This window comes from Pinus tabuliformis, chromosome 6 (assembly GCF_031772625.1).
Source record: "Pinus tabuliformis cultivar Carrire ecotype Pingquan chromosome 6, CPIR1, whole genome shotgun sequence".
Lineage (NCBI taxonomy): Eukaryota > Viridiplantae > Streptophyta > Pinopsida > Pinales > Pinaceae > Pinus > Pinus tabuliformis.
The window spans coordinates 1,578,652,496-1,578,675,649 of record NC_142292.1 but is presented as its reverse complement, the minus strand read 5'-3'; the positions used below and the strand labels follow the sequence as shown (position 1 = coordinate 1,578,675,649).

General features: G+C 39.7%; 1 protein-coding gene across 5 annotated transcripts in view; it reads left to right on the top strand.

The window, feature by feature from the left end:
* The window catches only part of LOC149264838 (uncharacterized), a 398,689-nt gene that overhangs the window by 148,481 nt on the left and 227,054 nt on the right, over positions 1–23,154 (top strand). For 4 of the 5 annotated variants that reach the window (XM_089428922.1, XM_089428916.1, XM_089428888.1 and 1 more), the window contains one exon: positions 15,196–15,336. The exons of the other annotated variant lie outside the window; for it this stretch is intronic. In XM_089428922.1, coding sequence (XP_089285048.1) covers positions 15,196–15,336 — 141 coding nt within the window. The remainder of the gene's footprint in view (positions 1–15,195; positions 15,337–23,154) is intronic. 5 annotated transcript variants of the gene reach the window in all.

Sequence of the window (23,154 nt, the reverse complement as noted above, 5' to 3'; positions counted from 1 at the left end):
CATCAACGTGAATGAGTTTATGAAACTTAGAGGCATTTCCCAAATCAGGTCCGTCATCACTACAATATAACTTCTGAAAGTTAAGATCCTTGAGGTAGTCACGTGCTTGTAGTTTATCATTCCACATCCGGAATCCAATTCCCTCTTACTTCTGCACATGAGAGGGTTTGCACCTGTCAGAAATAGGTCGTCCTTAGAAGGTGCCGGTATGAGAGGTCTATCATCCACAACCTTCGAGCAATGGTTTGGATCGACTTCACTCCTAGTGAATGTTAGCTTCATCAAACAACTATCAATCCTCTCATACTAAGCCTAGGGTTTTTTTCTTCAAGCGATAAGGGGCTTTCCTCCACCTGCACACATGAGATTCCCGATCATGAATCTCAAACCCCTCGGGTTGTTCCAAACCTGTGGACCTGTTACATGAGGGGAATGGTCCCCTTATAAGATTTTCCTTTGGTACATCTCGAACATGTACCTTCATGCTCTTCTTGAATTCAGGCATCCCTGTCACCATTTGACTCACATTGGGTAGGGCCCCATAATAAGTAGACCTGCAGTGCTATAGATGAGATGTGACAATTGACATGGTCCCCAATGGACCATCCTGCAACTTGATACAAATTTCCAACCCTGAACCCATGAGTAAAAGCATCTTAGAAAATTCTATTTTCAAACACGTACCTTTCCATCGATGAATGCCACCCTGAAACCTTTGACTTCCATTGCCGAAATGGAAACCAGGTTCTTCTTGCGATCAGGTACATAAAAGAGATTCTGTAAATGAATCAAGTTACCCTCATTCAATTGAGGGGTAATATTCCCTACACCCTTTCCGGGATAGGTGGCATCGGCTCCAAGTATAATCCCACGATTGTTTCCATCTCTACTAAATTAGAGAGATCACCCTTCTATCTGATGAAGTGCCTTGAAGCACTATAATCAATAAGCCAGATTCCCACAAAATCTGAAGGAGAGGGCCAATACAAGATAATGCTTCTTTATCTTATCAGAAACAACATTTGATTCTTCATACCTTGAGTTCCTTGCTTTCTTGAAGAGTCAACCGTTTCCTTGATGGCCTGCATTACTTGTTATTCCTTTGATCATTGAAGATGTCCCTGGAATGATTGTTATCATCATCAAGTGATGTGTCCCTACCATTCGGACACTCCTTTGCATAATGGTTGAATTTATTACAAACAAGGCATTTGCCTTTCCTTCCACCCTTAGATCCAGACTTCCCATTGAAGTGATCTTTAGGTAGGCCATCAGAAGCTTCATCTATGCCATTATGATAATATTGTTGATTTGGGATAGCATCGGATGTGCTCTAGCTACGAAATTTGGTGGAAAGGTTGAGGCACATGAGATCTCCAATACCCAGAAAGGGTGTGGGCAGATTCTAAACAGATCGGGAGATATTAAAATAATTAATATTTTTAATGAAGTCCCTAAGTCTAAACTTATGAAAATAAAATATTAATGTGTATTAATATGAATCTGTGTTAGAATGGTCCAAAAGACATGGATCAAGCCAGACCTAATCTTAGCCATTGATTAGGGTCTTAATATCGGCCATTGAGATGTCAACAGGAAAAGTATAAGAGGAGGCTCGAGGGTCACTTGGAGAACACACTTAGGGAGACTAGTCAGTTCAATTTCTGGAGCGGGGTTTGCTGAGAAATTGAACTAGTGGTCTGGAGAGCAGTCAGGAGGCAGCAAGTATGGAACAAAGAGACGGGAGATCAGTGCAGAGGCAGAAGAGGCAGACGTAGAGCCATAGGAATCCACACAGAGGCAATAGAGACTGCGCAGAGGTAGAAGGGCCGGCGTCATCCACGCGGAAGCTGCAGGAGTGACGCAGAAGGCCAAAGACGCTGCACAAAGCCTTAGTGGGCTGATGCAGAGGGTTTGAGGCTGACGCAAAGGGTTTCTGACATGATGCAAATGTCAGTAGGGCCTATGCTGGGTTCAGAAGAAATGCTGGAAATTTGTTTATGTATGGGTAAGCTAGTTTGGCACCCTGTTGTACTAAGAAAATTGTTGAATAATAAAATCCTCCCTTGCTACACCGGTTTTCCCACATTGGGTTTTTCCGGGGACATTAGTCCAAAATAACTGTGTCAATGTGTGCATATGTTTGTTCTATATTACGGTGTGATATCTACAGCAATATTTATTTTAATGTTTGTTGAAGTAATTTCATTAATAACTTATGATGAAATAAGTAGGGAAATTAAATCAGTTGCTGCAGTGATAGAATTTTCACATGGTATCAGAGCAAGTAAGCAGAGACAGAAAATCAATTATGGGTCGAGACCACGATGCAGAGGCATCCACCTCAGGGGACTCATGCATATTTTTAGAAGATTGCACAAGAGAGAGAGATTTCGATTTCTCTATGTTGGCTTCCAGGTTGGAAGAAGATGTGGCGTGCATGACTAGTGCTGCATCATCAGAAGTGTGGTATATAGACAGTGGAGCCTCATGGCATATGACGGGAATCAGGGAGTGTTTCTCGGAATATCGAGAAGAGAAGATGAATTTTCAGATCACCATGGGGAACAAGGCAAAGTGTACTCCAGTAGGAAAGGGTACGATAGTTTTTCAGACAGAACCAGAAGAACGGTTCCGTGCCACAAATGTGCTGCATGTACTAGGATTGGGGATGAACTTACTTTCTGTGTCACAACTACAAGGCAAGGGCTATGACGTTTACTTCATCAAGGAAAATGTATATGTCAATCACCCGAGCTGGAACAAGAAAGTGTAGATCGGGATCAAAAGTAATCGGTTGTATAGATTACAAGTAGAATCTCCAATGGCACTAATAGGCAATCATGGGGACAAAGACTTGAACGAACTATGGCACAGAAGGATGGGTCACTTGCACCATGGAGCTCTGAGAATTCTCAGGAGCACTATAACAGGAGTTCCGAATCTGAGTACGGAACGAGATGATGTATGCAGGGGATGCGCTCTAGGAAAGTATGCCAAGGCGACATTTCCTAGGAGCAACCACAGGGCCAAGAGTGTACTAGGATTGATACACTTAGATAACTACGGACCTATGTCCGTCAAAGCTCTCAGTGGTGCCGAGTATTTCCTTACCTTCATTGATGCTACTCGAGGAAAACTTGGATCTATTTTCTGAAAACCAAGGATGAGGTTTTCTGTCAATTCAACGAGTTCAAGGCTCTAGTGGAGAATCTGACAGGTAAGAAATTAAAAGTCTTGCGCTCAGATAATGGTGGAGAATATGTTGATAAGGACTTCACTGATTATTGCGCTAAGGAGGGCATCAGAAGAGAGTGGACAGCTCCCTACAATCCGGTGCAAAATGGGGTGGCAGAAAGGAAAAACAAGACTATTGTAGAAGCAGCTAGGGCCATGCTATATGATCAGGATATGCCAAAGTTCTTGTGGGCGGAAGCATGCAACACAGCTGTCTACGTTAAGAATAGGATTCCTCATCGGGCATTGGGCAAGATTACTCCAGAGAATGTCTTCACTGGGAAGATCCCTGAAGTCAGTGATTTCAGGATATTTTTGAGTTTAGCATATTGTCGCATACCCGAAGAAAAGAGGAAGAAGTTGGATCAGACTACAGAAAAGGGGTATCTGGTAGGATATAGCGAGAACGCTAAGGCATACAGAATCTATCTTCCAGGAAGCAGGAAGGTAGTAGTACGACGAGATGTAAAGTTCATGGAGGACAGAGCTTTCAAAAGATCTCGCGAAATGCCTTCCGAGGAGCAGTCGAAAGAGGATCCGTTGGTCATGCCTCTTCAACCAACGGAAGTGAAGAATTCTTCCTCAGATCAGGAAGATTCTCAGGATGAGGAGGAGGAGCGAATAGAAGCACCTGCTGGCAAAGGAAGAACTAATAGGGAACTTCGTCAGATTCTGCATGATGCAGAGAACTTCATTGGAGAGCCAAGGAACAGCAAAAGAGAGCGAAAACAGCCAAATAGGTATTAGGTGTTAGTAGTTCAGGATGGGGAGCTTGCCAGCTTCAAGGAGGCAGCTCAGCATCAGGTCTGGCTAGATGTGATGGTGGAGGACTATAACTCCATAATGGTAAACGATGTCTGGGAGGTGGTGTCAAGGCCTCAAGACAGATTTTTTGTAGGTTAAGATGGATCTACAAGATCAACTATGCTGCAGATGACAATGTTGAAAAATACAAGGCCAGGTTTGTGGCTAAGGGGTATGCTCAAAAGTAAGGGATTGACTATGAGTAAACCTTCCCCCCGGTAGCCAGGTATACATCTATTAGGACCGTGATATCTCTTGCAGCCCAGATGGGATGCGAGATCCATCAGATGGATGTCAAGACGACATTTCTAAACAGGGTAATAGAAGAAGAGGTATACATTGAACAAATAGAGGGCTTTGAGACTCAGGAGAGGAAGTCTCATGTATGCAGACTGAAGAAAGCCTTGTATGGGTTGAAGCAAGCACCGAGAGCGTGGTATGGCCGAATAGATGGCTACTTGCAGAAGATGGGGTTTGTCAAGAGTGACACGGATCTGAAACTCTACTATCTGGTCGTAGAGAACGAGCCACTTATCTTAGTATTATATGTGGATGATCTCTTCTTGACAGGATCATCCAGACTCATTGAAGACTGCAAGAAGAATCTAGCCACAGAGTTCGATATGAAGGATCTAGGACGAATGCACTATTTCCTAGGGTTGGAAGTTTGGTAGCAGAAAGGAGAAATCTTCCTTGGGCAAGGAAGGTATGCTACAGAAATCCTGAAAAGGTTCGGGATGGGAGACTGTAGACCTATGGCTACGCCAATGATCACCAACTGGAAGAAGATTGATGCATCAGAAGACAAGGATGTTGATCCCACCCTATACCGACAGCTCATAGGGTCCCTGATGTATCTAGTCAATACCAGGCCAGATATTTGCTACGCTGTCAACACCGTCAGTCAGTTTATGGTGGAACCAAAGAGAGCTCACTGGGCATCAACCAAACACGTTCTCAAGTATTTACTGGGAACAATTGATTATGGGCTCTTATACACCAAGGGGAAGGATATCAGGTTGAGTGGATTTACTAATGTAGATTGGGCAGGAAGTTTAGTGGATCGGGAAAGTACCTCTAGGTACTGTTTTAACATTGGATCAGGAATGACCTCCTGGTGCAGTAGGAAACAAAAGTCCATGGCTCTGAGCTCGTCTGAGGCAAAATATACGGCAGCAAGCACAACTTCGTGTGAGGCCATATGGCTTAGAAAATTGCTGGTAAACATATTCAGAAGAAATATGGAGGCGACCAGGATCATGTGTGATAATCAGAGTTGCATCAAACTCTCTGAGAATCCAGTGTTCCATGATAGGTCGAAGCATATTGATATTCGGTGTCACTTTGTCAGAGATTGTGTCCAACGAGGAGTTATTTAGTTGAGCTACACTCCTACAGGGGACAAGTGGCAGATATCTTCACCAAGGCCCTTAGAAAGTCAAAATTTGACTACTTCAGGGAAAAGATGGGGATCCTAAAGAACCCCTTTCAAAAGTAGTTTGTTAGCAGCACAAATGAAGAGGGAGTTGCAGTGTTGGGAGAAAGGACCAGTAGCAACACAACTGCAGAGTGAGTCGCAGTGTTGGGAGAAAGGATTAGCAGCAACATGGATGTAGAGGGAGCTGTCGTACAGATGCAGCAGTGGCAGTGGCAGAAACTTGGGCAATAGTACATGATACAACAGTCGTTGAGATGTCAACAGGAAAAGTATAAGAGGAGGCTTGAGGGTCACTTGGAGAACACACTGCGGGAGACCAGTCAGTTCAATTTCTGGAGCGGGGTTTGCTGAGAAATTGAAATAGTGGTCTGGAGAGTAGTCAGGAGGTAGCAAGTACGGAACAGAGAGATGGGAGATCAACGCAGAGGCATAAGAGGCAGACGCAGAGCCAGATGAAGCCACGCAGAGGCAGCAGACACTGCGCAGAGCGAGAAGGGCCTGCGTCATTCACGCAGAAGCTGTAGGAGTGACGCAGAAGGCCAGAGAGGATGCGCAGAGCCTCAGTAGGTTGACACAAAGGGTTTTAGGTTGACGCACAGGGTTTCTGACAGGACGCAAAGGTCATTAGGGCCTACGAGGGGTTCAGAAGAAGCGCTGGAAATTTGTCTATCTGTGGGTAAGCCAGTTTGGCACCCTGTTGTATTAAGAAAATTGCTGAATAATAAAATCCTCCCTTGCTATACCGGTTTTCCCACGTTGGGTTTTTTCGGGGACATTAGTCCAAAATAACCGTGTCAATGTGTGCATATGTTTGTTTCTGTATTACGGTGTCATATCTGCAGCAGTATTTATTTTAATGTTTGTTGAAGTAATTTCATGAATAACTTATGATGAAATAAGTAGGAAAAGTAAATTAGTTGCTGCAGTGATAGAATTTTCACAATTCTCTACTTCGATTTCACCTTCGGTGAATTTGAAGAGGGATGAGGAATCCATTGATTCTTTTGTCCTTTCCCAACTGTCTTTAGTGATTGCTCTTTCACTCTTGCTTGGGCTTTGTCTTCACCTCAGCTCTCTGATACCATGTTAATTTTAGGTATGTTCTATGCTTAAAGCAATTTATTTTAATTTTAACAGTTAGCTCAATATCTTTTCCAGATTAACAATCACATCAGTATTAAAGTAAACTGTAGATAGAACATAAACATAAATCGCAGAAGACAAGCCAAGACAAGAGGACACAAGATGTGTCGCTAGCCAGGGACAAATCCCAATGTGAGGAAACCCTTGATCAATTCTTCAATAGTTCAGCAGAGAGAGAGAGAGAGAGAGAGATAGTACATTTACAATAGAAGTCAACACTTTGACTTATCTAGATAAGAGCATAGATCATCTCTTATGAGATCTTTTGAAGACACGCTGCTTCAACTGATTCTCCAAGGTGACTCCTTCACCTATCATTGTGTTGCGTCTCGTCATCATGCTACACCTCACTGTGCCGCACCATGCTACACCCATCATCACAATGCTGGACCTCATGACCATGCTGTACACTTCATACTGCAACACCTGTCACTGTGCTGCTCCCAACCACTGAGCTGCTCTCATCACTGCGTTGCTCCCATCACTGAGCTACACCTAATGCTGCACCCATCATGCTGCATCCATCATTACATCCAATATGCTACAACCATTTACACTCACCAGTCTTAACTGCTGGCTATGGCTTACAGCCTAGTAGAGCAGCTAGATTCCTTCAACAGGTCCAAAGTGCAGTTAACTAACAATCACAAAATCTCCCTAGATTTGTTTGCAATTGTCCTCTAAGGGAAGGCTGTCTCTGCCTTCCACAAGACTGTCCTTTACTTGTCATCATAGGATATGGCATCATGGCATTGTTGTTTCATACAGTCATAAACCGAAATACCACTGTAGTAAGAACATTATTAAACACTAGGATCTCTGATCAATCATCACTGAATCTCTGTCCCTTCATTAATGCATATATATATCTGACATGCCATACATCATATTGAAGATATCATAGTCATATGTTCAGAAGATAACATACAACACAATCATAACCTTATATTGAAGATAGTTGCCCACACATGGTAATACTAGCCCAACACAAACTATCCATCCAGAACTTAGATTAAGGTTCTGAACTTGCACTCCTTCCTGTGCAATTTGCTTTCCCAAAACATTGTTGAACACATGACTGGGCTTCCTCTATACAGCGTACAAGAGCCTTCTTCAACAACAGATGTAGGGCAACACTTAGTCCTTCTTTTGCTGCGAAGTAAGGCCTGTGGTTAGGGCACACCTGGACAGTGACTAGGGCAGAAACCGAACCACGGATTTAGCCTCATACATCAACGTTTAGGGCATGTCTTCCATGTCTAATTAGGCCTCATCCTTAGATGCGGCTAGGGCACGTTGTGGTCTCCTTTATACATCATTCATCTGCGTCTATAGTGTTGCATTTGTTCTTCTATTCTCTGTGGCTAGGGCACAACATGGCCCTCCTTTCTCTGTAGTTAGATGTCTTTTCCTAGGACAACGTTTAGGGATTTTAAGTACAACTGCTTAGGGTCTCTTCTAGACCTGCATTTAGGGCAGTTAGAACTTCTCCTTGCTGCGCTGTAGAAGTTTCCTCAATGACTGCGTTAAGGCTTCTTCATTCACTGCGTCAGGGCTTCTTCATTAGGGCAGCGTAGAGCTTAGGGCACTCCCTGTAGATCTCTCCTTCATCAAAACCCAAAATAGAATGAAGAGAGAGATCACAAGAGTGTGAGCATGTGAAAATGATTTGAAGGCCATTTCTATTTATACGAAAACGTTGAACACAAGTGGGGGCAGTTTGGTTGCTGGCCGAGCTTGTGGAATTGTCTTATAACACAAATAAATTCATAACTCCATGAATACTTATTGGAATCGGATGATCTTTAGATCAATCTTACACCTCTCAATGAGAGGAATCCAAGAAAAGTATTAGTTGCCATAAATAAGATGACCCACATGGAGTTTGGCCCTAGTTGCCAATTTTAACACAACTGCTTGAAGAACTCCTCCTCATGATGTCATGAACTTCTCTTCTTTATTCAGGAGTCTTCATGTTTTGGGACTTCTTTGTGGGGCATAGACCATCCATTACTTTCATCTATGAGTCAGTCATGTCATTATTCCTTTCATCGGAAAGTGATCCATTAGTTCCTGTCTGGCCTTCCTTCATGCCATGTTGCCATCTTCGTGCCATGTTTCCTTAAGGTTCTTTCATCCTACTACATGGACATCAGTGGTGGAAGATATCCATAGCTCTTCCCTTGGTAACCCCGCATAAGCCCATCCAAATATTTGTTCACAAGTAAGAAATGAACGCTAAATCAAAATTACCTTTGTGATGGTCTTTCATCATGACATCTCCTAGTTTGCATCAACATCCTACATATGTATTGACACATCTCCAAAAGATATATACTTGCCAAGGGTCTCTTTCTTTTTCAGACTTTATCAGAGTCTTCATATCTTTCATGGAGATATCCTAGTCAAAAACTTCTAGTCCTTGGATGTTGATTGCCTTTTCCATGGTTGCATATTCCACGATCTCTTCCTTCCTTTCTTTCTTCACACATTTTTCTTCCCAGGAAATTTTAATCAGAGTTCCTCCAATCACTGTCAACCGCCTCATATTCCATATGAGGACATATTATGTTGATTTCATCTAGACAATGTGTGACCCATGCCTTCCTGCATCCTTTCAAAGGAGGAGATCCTTTCTTTTGATCATTCTCTTGAGATAGAGCATTTATCCATCTGCAACCATATGTCATGACTCTATAATATCGAATGTAAGCATAAATACCTCATTTTTCTTTATGTCATCCAGACTTCCTTAATCAGAGTTCCTCCAATCACTGTCAACCGCCTCATATTCCATATGAGGACATATTATGTTGATTTCATCTAGACAATGTGTGACCCATGCCTTCCTGCATCCTTTCAAAGGAGGAGATCCTTTCTTTTGATCATTCTCTTGAGATAGAGCATTTATCCATCTGCAACCATATGTCATGACTCTATAATATCGAATGTAAGCATAAATACCTCATTTTTCTTTATGTCATCTAGACTTCCTTAATCAGAGTTCCTCCAATCACTGTCAACCGCCTCATATTCCATATGAGGACATATTATGTTGATTTCATCTAGACAATGTGTGACCCATGCCTTCCTGCATCCTTTCAAAGGAGGAGATCCTTTCTTTTGATCATTCTCTTGAGATAGAGCATTTATCCATCTGCAACCATATGTCATGACTCTATAATATCGAATGTAAGCATAAATACCTCATTTTTCTTTATGTCATCCAGACTTCCTTAATTGAAAGAACTTCAATCCCTTGATGTGCTTCACCTCTTTTGTCATCATACCATCATCCCATGAATTCCACAAGCTGGAATTCTTTATGAAACCCTTGCTTCTGTTGATTGGTGAACCTTCCGACGAAGATTCCAATAGAGGATCTTGAGTATCCTCATCCAACAGATGTTTCCTTTTGACAAATGTATGATGAACCTTGTATTAGATGACCCTTTCTTTCTTTTCCCATAAGCACCACGTATGATACTAATGAGGTTATCAAGAGCTATATCCTTCCATGGGTGACTGCCATGGACTTTAATTTCAATCATCTTTCATGCTTCTCTATGATGATGTTACAAGCTCTTGCTCTTGGTGCATCATGATTCCTAATAGTTATACTTTACAATAGGAAAACTTGAAAAACAGAACTTGAAAATGACTAGGAGAGAAAGACTATCTCAATCATAATAGAGATCTTTTACTTCCTCTTTCTTGGATGTCTTCTTTTCAACTCCCTCCACTTCCTCGGTGATATGGGCTTCTTCACTTCCTCTTTTGTTATTGTCCTTCTTGATCTTAGGACTATCTCTTTTGTAATTCCCATATTCTTGACATCCATAGCATTGAATCTTAGCCATGTTTCTTTTCTCCTTTTGAGAACCAGACTTTTCAAATTTTCCTGTTCCTCTTGTCATTGTAGCATAAGGTTGATTTTGTTCACCTGATCCTACATCAGATTTTGCCTTTAGCCTAGATTCTTCAATCTTGCATAGTGACCATAGATCCTGGAATGGAGTAGCTTCTTTCTTCCCATAAATTCTTGAAGTAAAGTTACCCCACTCCTCCGGTAGTGCATTTAGTACAACGGTAGTCATTTCTCTATCATACATGAATTCTCCCAGATCTTGATGCTGATCCTTGATTTCAGATATCCTCATAAAAGATGAGGCCATTCCTTCTTCCTTCGACATCTTTAGCTTGTAGAGTTCTTGCCTTAATGAGATGACTTCTCCAGCAATGCTTACGGAATACAACTCTACCAGTTTGTCATAGATTTCTTTTGAAGTTTCGAGTTTTGATACATATGGAATGAGGGGATCCTTGATGGATTCTATGAGAATCATTTGAGCCCTAACTTCCCCTTTCATAAACTTCGCCAGTGCTTGAACATCTTCTTTCGCTGGTTTGGTGATAGATCCTTTGACATGTTCCATAACCTCATTTTCAATGAGATTCAAATCTTTCCTCTTCTTCCATGCAAGGTAGTTTGAAGCCCCAACCAATTTGTTGCTTTTCTTGCAAAAATACATTTTGACAGATTCAGATATGGACATAAATATACTTACTTCATAAGATGCTCCTTCTACTTGTTGCTTTTTGATGTTGATGATGATATAGAGAATAGAAAACTTCTCCTTAATGGAGATAGTTTTCTTCAAGAGTGATCCTTGACTTCACTAAGAAGGAGATCACTTTAGATCATTTGATGGAGATGTCCTTGTTGATGATGATGATCAATGATGACCTTTTGATTCTTCTTGGATGACCTTCTATAATGGTAAGGTCCTTGCTTCAATGAGAGGAAACTGCCTTAGAACTTCTGAAGATGATGACAACGTCCTTGATCTTGCTTCTCTAGAAAGAAAACTTGATGGATAAGTCCTTAAACTTGAGTAGAGTCTTTGTGGTCCCTTGAGATATCCAAGACTTCTTGCTGGTGTAGACTTTCTTCTTCGATCTAGTGTTTTGACACTTCTTTGTAGATATTGACTTCAAGATGATCTTCTAGATTTTCTTCGATGCATTTCTCGAGATTTGATCCTTGAGTGTCCCTTGATAAGATGCCCTAAATTGACTTTGTCACCTTAGCTCTGAAACCATGTTGAGAAATCTAGGGCATCAAGATTAGGTGATTTCTCTATGTTAGATAACTGCTTGTGAATGCTTTTTTTACTTCTTAGATTAGGATCTTCTTTTACTTATGTTATTATAGTGTTCATCTTCGTCAAACAATTACCAATGCATAAACCATAAAGAGACAAGAGACACACAATGTAGGCTATCAGGCGGGGCCAAAACCTCTCCCAATTGAGAGGAAAACCCAAATGAATTCTTCTTGTTATAAAGACTTCAATTGACGAATACCAAGACCAAGACCCTTGACCTATTTGCCACTCCAAGACCAAGACACAAAGCTTCCTTGATGAGATTCTTCTTCTCTTTGGTCAACGATAGTGAAACCTCTGCTCCTTCGTCCTTCTCAGCTACCCTTCAGAATTCGGTTCCTTCTGCTTTAGACCTGCATTGTATTTTGGCCTCCTTGGAAACCCTAATTGCAGATATATGGTGATTCAACACCTTAATCTCTTCGCTTGGATTGAATGGCTTTCATCTCCAACCCGGCTTGATGAATTGACTCAAATACTTCTTGATTCGGCTTCTAGCATAGCAAGGAAGACTTCAACCCTTTTCTGCAGCAGTGACACTCTTTTCTTCGCACGTGTGAGTGGAGATGAACCCTAAAACAATCCCAAACAATCTTGCTCTTCCTTCCTTCCTTTCGTTGGCTATAAGACTCCTTTCTAAGTGTTTCTCACACTCCTAATTGCAGACTTGCTTGACCAAAAATCTCTGCCTCAAATGAAAGCCGAGCTTCCCTATTTATAGTGGTTTGCTCATCAAATAAGCCAACTTGAGTGAGGTGTGCCGACATGTCCTTTGGTGAAGATCATTTATTCCATCTTGTAGCCAACTTGAAGGAGATGCTTTTGCTTGGTCTTGAAGGCCTTCTTATTATTTTAATGACTCATACAAAAATGTAACATGCCCAATAAGGGTCCTTCATTCATGACATTGACTCAATTTGACTTTCATGACTTGATGACAAAACCTAAAGGTTCACAATGGGAACCTTAACTAAAATAAAATTCCTTGATCATGAAAACCCATGATTCAAGTACTACAAAAATAATTTTATTTTCTTCTTTACATCAATTACACAAAATCATAATTACATGTCATTATGAAGACCGAACCTAGTTACAATTTGCAACAGAGCGCTTCTTCTCATTTCTCTCTCATCAATAAATAGTAATAATAATGTTGCCTTTTCCCTATAATAGTATAATCTCCTTTTATGTCTCATTATAATGGTTGTAACTTAAACCTAAGATCTAATGGGTCAGATTAAATCATTGTCCAATAAGATCTACGGTTGTGATATAATCTCTCATTATCACAACTTAAATCACTTAAGTCACTTTATTCTTTAATAATGCACAAAAGTCACTTCAACTTTATAAAATAAAGTTAATGTTTTAGAGACAACTTTTGGACAGTCTCCCACATGCTAGACACCAAGCCAATGTGGAAGACATTTGCCCAAGCTATAAATTTCAACAAATTTAACTGCTTTTGGATAAGTAGCAGTTAAAAAATAAGCAACATAAGAGTCTCACGCCCATTTCGTAGAGTCCTTACACGATTATACAACAAATGGATTCTAATGCCTTTGAATTGGATCTCCTACCTCATCTTGGTATCCATGATGTCGTGAAAGTCAGCCAATAGAAATTGTATGAGCCACCTCATTTGGAAGAATCTATTCCCATTACACATACGGAGCCCACAAATCCAGATTTTTAGTGTACCGTTCCTGAAGTTATTCTTCTTAATGTCTGCACCATACCCACTCCGTGTCGTCAAATCACCACTTCCTTGGTGGGGTGCAAAGGCACTTTACCCACTCAAACCAAGTGGCTGTCCCTGTCAGCAGTTGAGCAATACTCTTCTCATATTCAACAGAAACGAGCAACAATTTCCTCTTGAAAGGGAGGAATTGATGAGACAGATCTAGTAAACATGTATTTTATTTGTAATTTTCTATTTTCTATTTTAATATTCTGTGTCTTTTATGCTTATCTCTTTTGGGTGATTTAGTCTGTATTGATCACTCATCCACTTTATTGCGTTTCATTGGAGACTTGGTCAACTTTGATCACTGTTCCCACCATTTTTCACTCTGTATAGGAATACAAATGGGTGTTCGATGTGTAGAGTTCCAGCAATCATCTTCTCATACTTGCTTTCTTACTATGTCTTGTGTGTGAGTATTTTCTAGCATTTCTGGTATTGTGTTCATATCAACATGGGAGACATGTAAAATGTAATATTTTATAATGAATGGAGTCAATTGGTACAATCACGTAGATCACCTGATATTCCATATATTAGATAGTGGTGCTAGCTACTTTAACTAACAATCACCGTTTTAACTCAAGGACACTTTATTAGTATAACTAATGAGATTTTATTAATTCACTTAACATAAAGTAACTTTATTAAGCTTGAACTCTAGTGTTGGAGTGTGAATACTCAAATAGTGAAATCCCATTAGTTTGCATCTTCCACGGTGAAGAAAAGGCAGACCCTATCCTTGTGGGAAACGGCTTTTGAAAGGAGGTGGTTATCCGATTGACTTCTTTTCAGTGTCAAGTGACCTGTCCAGCTTAACTTCTTTTTGGGCTTGGTGTTAGAATTCTTATAATTGTAACATTCATAATATATGTTTGTCTTGATGGGTGGAAGAGATTCATGTTGGACATGAAGCAAAAGAATGGGCAACAACCTGTTATAACAAGTAACTGGGGATAGAATGCACCCTCTTCCTTGGGTACAAAGAGGAAGGAAATGAATAGAAGCAAGGTTTAAGGCAGACTGAGCTCTTGTGAATTAAGGTAGAACAGCAAAGGTACAGGGTTGCAAGCTAGACCCAGATGAAGCGCTTGTTGCACAAATTGAGGATAAAGGAGTGTGAATTCATAGAGAAATTTAGAAACAACCTATGCCCGACATAAGATTGTAAGATACAAATTCTGTTGACATGCCTTTGAAAAAGAAACAGCCCTTTCATATCAGGACCAACTCATATCAGTATAGCAGTGGAATGGATAGGCTGTATCATGCTTAGATGACAACTTATGCCTAGGCTTTTTGCATAAAGTACACAGGAACAATGGATGGGAACACATGTAATAGTAGGCACTTGTATACTGGATGTGAATGGTTTCACCATGAGGATTGAAGTATAGTAAAAATTTCATTCTCTTGTGATGCATTTTTTATTCCTTTTTCTTCACTTGTATTTTTTCTTTATTATCTTTGGTCTTACCGTTTATGTTTATAGTAGCAGGCAATGCCATGCAATCCATTCCATGTCATGATAAACTTGACCGGGCCTCATGAACATTAATCAACAATACCATTCTTATCAAGTGAAATTAAAAATTGGTTAGGGTGTCTACATTGTTTTTCTGCATAGCACATGCAGTTTATAAGATTATTTCCTGCAGAATATTGATGAATTGCACTGGAAAGCTGGAAGCAAAGATGTGGTGGAGCTTCATGGGTCACTTTGGAAGACACAGTGTTGCAGATGTAATGATGTGCAGGATAACTATGAGAAAGCTGTCTGTCCGGCCCTTGATGGCAAGGTTTGCTGATATTCAATATTCATGTGTTTATTAGATTAACGAGGATCTGGTACCTTGAAAGGATTTCAGAAGCTATATACATATAATGTTCTTCAATTTACGGTTGACAAAATATAGTATTCTTCAGTGGTGTATTTCCATTTCATCATAGCAGGTGTTCTCTTTTCTGCTGTAGTTTTCTTTTAATTGCTAGAAGAGCTTTTATTTTATGACTACGGTCAGATGTTTTTAGTTTTTTCCTGCTACTTGGAGCAGCATGCTGTGGCTTTACTACTTTCTTTTAAATGTTTAAAAGAGTAATTACCGTTTGAGAAGTATATGTTTTCTGCTAGCTGTGTAAAAATATGATTTTCAACTATAGCAAGAAAATAAGTTACAATATGTTAACATAATCACTATATCTGATAGAATTTTGTAGCACCATAATATCAGTCGATAGAGTGAAAGTTTGAAACAGAAACCTGTCAGTAAGAATGCAGTGCCCTATATGAGTGAATCACTTTATCCTTATTTATACCTGTTGTTGCCCATATTGTACACCAGAATGCGACAACGCTCAGGGTAGGGGCTGTCACTCTGGTCCCTGCCCTCTCCGTTTAAGCTGTCTCTCTAATTGCAGGCTAAGGAGGGGTAGTCCCTATGGAATGAGATGATGGACAGCCTGCTGGGAACCAGCAAGCCTAAGGAGACACAACTGAATGGCCTAGCAACTTGGTTAAGGATAATTGGCAAGTTTAATTATTTAGTGCAACTTGATTAGATTTTCCAAGATTTTAAAGTTAGAGACCAGTGCCTTAGGATTATTTACTTGCTCAAATTAGATTTAGATTGCAAGTTACCGGATGAATAGTTGCTGCAGGTATGCAAATCTATCCTAAATGAAGTGCAAGCCCTAGATCTAAGTGAAATGCAATTTCTTGGTAGGTTTTAATTAAATGCCCTATCTAGGTGGATCTTTTCTCTCAACTGTTTTGAAGTTAGTCTCAAATGTAGGTTGTAGAGAGAAGCCCACAAGAAGGAGGCTATGGCCTCATTAACGATACCTCCCGTGAGGTTCTAACCACCCAAGTGCCTCTGTTCCTACAAGGGATTGTCCACAAGAGAACTGCAAGGTCACCTGTGTTAACCACAAATGATGTCTAGACTTCGCAAGTTGGATGAGAAAGGTTTGTCCTATCTTCTTACAACCAAGCTTATGCTTGGAGGTAATTTTAAATATGCACTTCTAATCCTAGAATGATATGCAAGATATGAGTGATGGCTTTAAGTGAGATTATTAAATGACTTTTAAGTACTTCAAGTTAAATTACTTAAGATTCAATGCTTATGATGTTCAACACAAGAGCGTAAATGAAGTACTTAGAGAGAAATTTAGGAACAATCTCAACTAAAGCAATGTGCCAATAAACCACTTGATTTGCCAATTAAAGTGCTTCACAATAAACCAATTCAAGATTTATCCAATGAACTAATAATCCCAATAAGACAAGTGCTCTAAATCAATATCTAATGACAATGGAAAGCAAGGAGCACAAATCTATCAATGGATCCTTCACAACTTGATGTGCAAATTAGAAACCAAAGGAGACAATGAACAATGCCAAAAATGAGACAAGAAGGCTTCTAAACACAATTGGTAACTTCCAATAGGGATTATTCAATTATAAGATTTGAGTGAAGTCACCCTTAAGGCCACAATATTGATTATAATTGAAATTTCACCTTAATGCTCCAAAGATGATGATGATATTAGCTTAAAATATGATGCTCACAAGATATTATAAAGTGATCTTATCAATTAGCAATCTCAATGCTCTTTAAATGACAACAATAAGGAGTGAGAGAAATCTTATGTCACTTTAGCAATTAGGAACAATCAACTACTTTGAAATTATGCTCTTTAACAAGAAAAATGCTCTAATACTCTTAAATGGTAACAAAAGAAAAAGAGCAAGATACACTTATGCAATACCAAGAGAACTTATTAGCATTAGCAATCATTCAAGCTTCTTACATCAAGATATGCAATTAGATTCACTTCTTAACAACGAGGTTGATTTTTAGGGCACAATTTCTTTAGACATTAGACAACACATGCAATCTTGGGATGCAAATGGAGACAAAAGCAAAACTATGCCAATGATGCAATGCAAGATATGGGAAATGCAAGGAGTGACCTACAAGACAACAATTACTTTCCCTCAATATATTTCCATAATGATTAGCCTAACCACAAGATGAAAAAGAATGCTTAGAGAAGCCCACTTAAATCACTTTGCCAATAGCTTAAGATAAGAGAAATGATGCTTCAAAGCCTTTATATGAGTTCCTGTGAATTTAGTGTTGAAATAGGTAACTAGGTTTGGTCTTCATAAATATTAAATGTACTCTTGATTCTTGTATATTGTAAAAAGAAAGAAAAAATTATTATTATTTTTGTAGCATGGGTTTCATGGTCAAGGTCAATTTATTTGTAGGTCAAATACCCATTGAGTGCTTCTAGGGTTTGTCATAGAGTCAAGAAGCCAATTGAGTAATTGAAAGACCCTATTGGGCATATTGTATCATGTCAAAAAAATTTATTCTGAGTCAAAAGTGCCATAAGACTCCCTCCAAGACAAGTCGGCCTAGCAGTGAAACAAGTTGGCCTACAAAGTGACAAGTCGGCCTCATGAAAGGGCTATTCGACATCCACATGAAGCATATATAAGGTGTTTGACCTCATTGGAAGATCATTCAAGTAGTTCATTGTAGAATAAGAAAGAGATCAAGAAGAAAAGTGAAGAAGAGGGGATGGAAAGAAAAGATGGATCGAAGTTTTAGAAGATTGTTTTTTGGGTACTCATCTCACATGTGCGAGGAATCTAGGGCAACTTTCCGTTGCATCAAGATCGAGAATTGTGGTCACATTAAGGAGCCAAAATCAGACGTCAAGAAGATCAGTTTGCAAGTCGAGTTACCAAGGAAAAAGAATTAACCCAAGCGAAGGAGAGAAGACTCATAAAAATGCCCTAAACTAGTCACATGTGCGGAACTGTAGAGATTGTAGGTAGGCCAAAAGTTGCAGACCTCTCATAGAGGCTGAGATTTAGAAGAGAAGTCAAAATCAGAAGAATTGGAGCAAGTTTGACTGGTGTTGACTTTGTGAATGAAAGATCATTTGAAGGAGGTTTGACTTGGTCTTGAAGGGGTCTTGGTGTTGGGTCATAGGTCTTGGAATTCGTCATTTGAAGATTCTATAACAAGAGAAGTATTCTTGTGGGTTTTCCTCTCAAGAGGGGAGGTTTTGGCCCTGGCTAGCAGCCTACATTTTGTGTCCTCTTATCTCTTTGATCTTCATTGTTTGATAGCTGTTTGATGATAAAGAACACTATAATAATCAAGATATGAAGAAGCTAACTACAAGTAGATCAAGTTAAGTAAAAGAACATCACAAACAATTATCAAAGTAAGAGAAATCACCCTAATTAAGCTACCCCTTGATTTCTCAACATGGTATCAGAGCAAAGGTGACAAGAAGAAGAAGAAGAGGTAGCTTGAAGATCATACATTTGAAGATGAATACATAAGAGGCAAGCACAAGGATATCACCAAGGAGAACGAAGAAGCATTAAGGAGGAACATTCATCTCATCACATGGATCACATCATCTATAAGGAACACCACTTTGAAGAAGAAGAAGACCTAAAGGACTCTACCTCTACACAAAGAGAGAAGGACTCTACATTTGAAGCACCTTGGGAAGCCTCCACATTCTACATTATCATCCAAAGGAAGGAAGAAGAAGCATTTCCATCATCATCAAAGAAATCAAAGTGATCTCCCTCTCATTGAATAAAGGATCACATCTTAAGCATACTTGAAGAAACAAGGTCATCAAGGAAGCAATCATCATCAAGAAGGAATCAAGTTGAAGATATCATCATCAAAGGAGCATCTTCACTTGACAAGTAAGTATTCTATATTTTATGTCTCAATCTACAATGACTTCTTTCTGCAAGGAGAACAACAAACTGTTTGGGTCATCGAATTACCTTGCATGGAAGAAGAGAATAGATTTGATCCTTATAGAGAATGAAGTTAGTGAATATGTCACGGGATCAATCACCAAATTTTCTCAAGAGCAATCTCAAGCACTAATTACATGAAAGGAGATACAAGGGCTCAAAGAATCCTTATAAAGTCAATCAAGGATTCTCTCATCCCTTATGTAGCAAAATTGAAGACATCGAAAGAGATCTATGAAAAGCTAGTAGAATTGTTCTTTGTAAGTACTGTCGGAGAAATTATATCGTTAAGAACCTAACTATACAAGATGAAGGCATCAAAGGAAGAAGGGGTAGCCTTACACCTTATGAGGGTATCTCAAATAAGAGATCAACTACAAGAATTGGGAGAACTAATGTCTGATCGTGAAATGACCACCATTGTGCTCAATGCACTACTTGATGAATGGGAAACTTTGTATCAAGTATCTATGGAAAGAAGGAAACTACCCCATTCAATGATCTACGGTCATTACACAATATTAAAAAACCAGATTGAAGGCAAAGAACGACGTTGGATCAAGTGAACAAACTCAAGCATTTGCGACTATGGAAAAGAAGAATGGGAAGTCTCGAAAAAGATTTCAAAAGAAGATCAACATGCCAAAGATCCAATGCTATGAATGTAATGAATATGGGCATTTCAAAAGGAATTGTCCTAAACTAAAAAAGGACAATAAAAAGAGAATGGAAAGGAATGAAGCCCGTGTCACTGAAGAAGTAGAATCTGAAAAGAGGAAAACAAAGGAGGAAGTGAAAGAACTTTATTATGACTGAGATAACCTCCTACCCTTAGTTCTTTTCAGTTTATAGAAGATAAAAGTCATGATGGAAAGCATCACAAGTATGATAGGATGCATTATAGCAAAAATTGAGATGACATCATCATAGAGGCATGGAAGAATAGCCGAAGTAGAAGTATATATGGTTGAAGAAGTCATCATACATGATAGAAAGAAAGTAGCTCATGGCTTCATCATGAGAAGCATGTAAGGATAGCCGAAGCATTAGTTTGGATGGTTAAATCAAGTCATCTAGCAAGATTGAAGGATAGATCATCATACGTCATCATCATTAGAGAGAAGCATTTGCAGAATGAGGATCATCAAGATCATCCATTGGAATCTTTGTTAGAGGATTCACCTCTACTGATAAGAAGCGTCTCGTAGTTAGTCTATATTCCACCTTGTGTGGGATCCATTGGTTAGAAGAATGATGGTATGGTGGCAGAAAAGTGCAACATGTCAAGTTGATTGAAGTATTTTCAAGTATGAAAAAGAAGCTTCCAAAGGAAGTATAAATGACCACTTGAAGGAAAAGATATGTATATATCTGATAACAGATAGATAAAGTCATGTCATCACATAGGTGCAGATGAAATGGTTAGAATGCTCTGTCTAATGAGCATGATGAAAGGAAAGGGGTTCTTCCTTAGGAATGATACATGAAGGTATGAAAACAATGTACCTTGAACTCTTCTACATGTTGATGAAGTCAACATGATATGACCTCATGGAGAATATGAGGTGGTTGGAAACTATGGTTCCTATGATGAAGGAACTATGTATAGAAGATCCTGAGGAAGCCATATGCGAAGAAGGTGAAAGAAGAGTTTGTTGTATCTATAATCACGTAAGATAAGATAAGTAATCAACATATGATAACAAGAAGGATTAGCTATGACATCTCCATGGAGAATGTATGAAGACCCTGATATGTATGTTGGAAAAGGAAAACCTTGGTAATGTATGTCTTGGAGATGGATTCATGCATGCACAAAATGTTGATGTTGCTAGACGCTGATGTCATGACGGAAGGCCATCATAAAAAGGTAATGTTGATTTGATGTTCATTTTTTATATTTGAGAAAACATCTGGTTGGATTGAAACAGGGCTACAGAAAGAGGGTTGTAGAAGTCACCTACAACTAGTACTCATGAGATTGGATGGAAGATGTTAAAAGAAACATGACTTGGAAGAGGTAGTTGTATGAAGGATAGCTAGACGTGGACTAGAAGGTCACTCCCTAATGAAGAAAAGGATGACATGTCTATTGGTTCAACATTATGTTTCGTTGAAGGGAAGTGATGGAGAAGATCACTGATGCCCTACGAAAAAGTTCTAGAAGAAGAAGGTTCCATGATGAAAAAGTTGAAGTTCATGGCATGATGCTAAAAGGAGGAGCCCTACAAGCAATTGATAGTCCCATGATCTCCATCGAAGAGCAGATAGCTGCTGTTGGTAACAAATCCCTAGTTAAGAGGGAGCTTGGATATGTTCCTTTTATAGGAATGAGTAGATCCATTATGGGGAGAGGAAGGCAGGAGCTCAGGTAATGTAGGAAGGCAACTCCTGAATTCCACTTTCTCGCCAACAGATAAGATAGTCAGGCAGGCAGGCCCACGAACCCCTGCCCACTTCTGCTTGACCCGCCCAAGTTGAGAGGGAGAGATAGAGACATCATTCTTGTCTTCATGCTATGAAGAAAGAATGAAGGATTGAGTAAGCATCTGGTTTTCAATACTCTTTGAGGATGAGGTAGGGCATTCAATAGGTAAGAGTAGTCGAAGAGGAAATTCCTTGAGGATGTGTTAATCCAAGACATGAATGGTCATAGAAGGACATACCTTGTGAACATCCGGATGGGGTATGTGCATTGAGAGACAATGATGAAGGTGTCTATAAATCATTGGTCTTCCCAACATTGTGCTGTAATCTTGTGGAGAGATAGAGCTATTAGTCAAGGCCTTGCTATGTGACAATGCTGGTTGATATGATGAGATGCACTGATATAAGCTGAATAAATAATTGATGAGATGGCTTACCAATCTGACTCTTCCTATGAGAATTCTTTAGTATGAGAATGTCCAAGTACCTTGTATGCTAAGTAACCGGATTCATCCATATAGCCTGGCGAACCCGAATCCTGCGTGTGCGATATGATTCTCCTGAAAATCGTATCCTAAACTCGGATTCGACGTGTCCTATTAGGATTCGTACGAATCTTGTACGAATCCCGTGATTGGCCAGTGAATCACGATTTCAGGATTCATATCCCAGAAAAGTGACTGCCGCGGGTTAAAAAAGGCCGCATTTCTTCATTTCTTTCACGTTGTTTGTCATTTGGGTCTGCATTTTTTGCGCTGTTTGCAAGGAGAGAAGGGTTTGGAGCAAGGAGCTAAGGGAGTAGAGCGTTCGGCAAGGAGATTCAAGCACCAGGTAAGTGCATTTCAGCTCCATTTTTTTGCATTTCTTATTCTATTACAACAGTTTGTATATGATTTTTTGTTTACAAATTTGTGCATGTTTTGTTCATTTCTTTTACAGTATTCATGGCTCAATCAAAGGCAGCAGTTAGGGGCCAAAGGAAGGGCAAGAATGTCTCCATTGGAGATGCCCCTCCTCCCCCAATATCATCAGAGTCTGCTACAAGTAATGTTGATGGAAGAGGAGGACCTAGAGACAACATTGATAAATATCCATTGTGGAAATATGTCACAAGAGAGGATGGGACAAGCACCAAGGGGAAGGGAGGAGGCAATGTGCAATGGAGATGCAACTTTTGTCACATTGCTTTCAAAAGCACATATTTCCGTGTGAAAGCACATTTGTTGGCTTTACCGGGTTGTGGGATTGGAGCTTGTAAAGCTATTCCTTTACAAAAGAGAAAAGAATTGGAAAAGGAGTCCACTGTTGGTATGGAAAATGTGGCTTCAAAATCAAGAAAACCCAAGAATGAAGACCCCCTTCCATTTTTGAGGAAAGCCTCCAC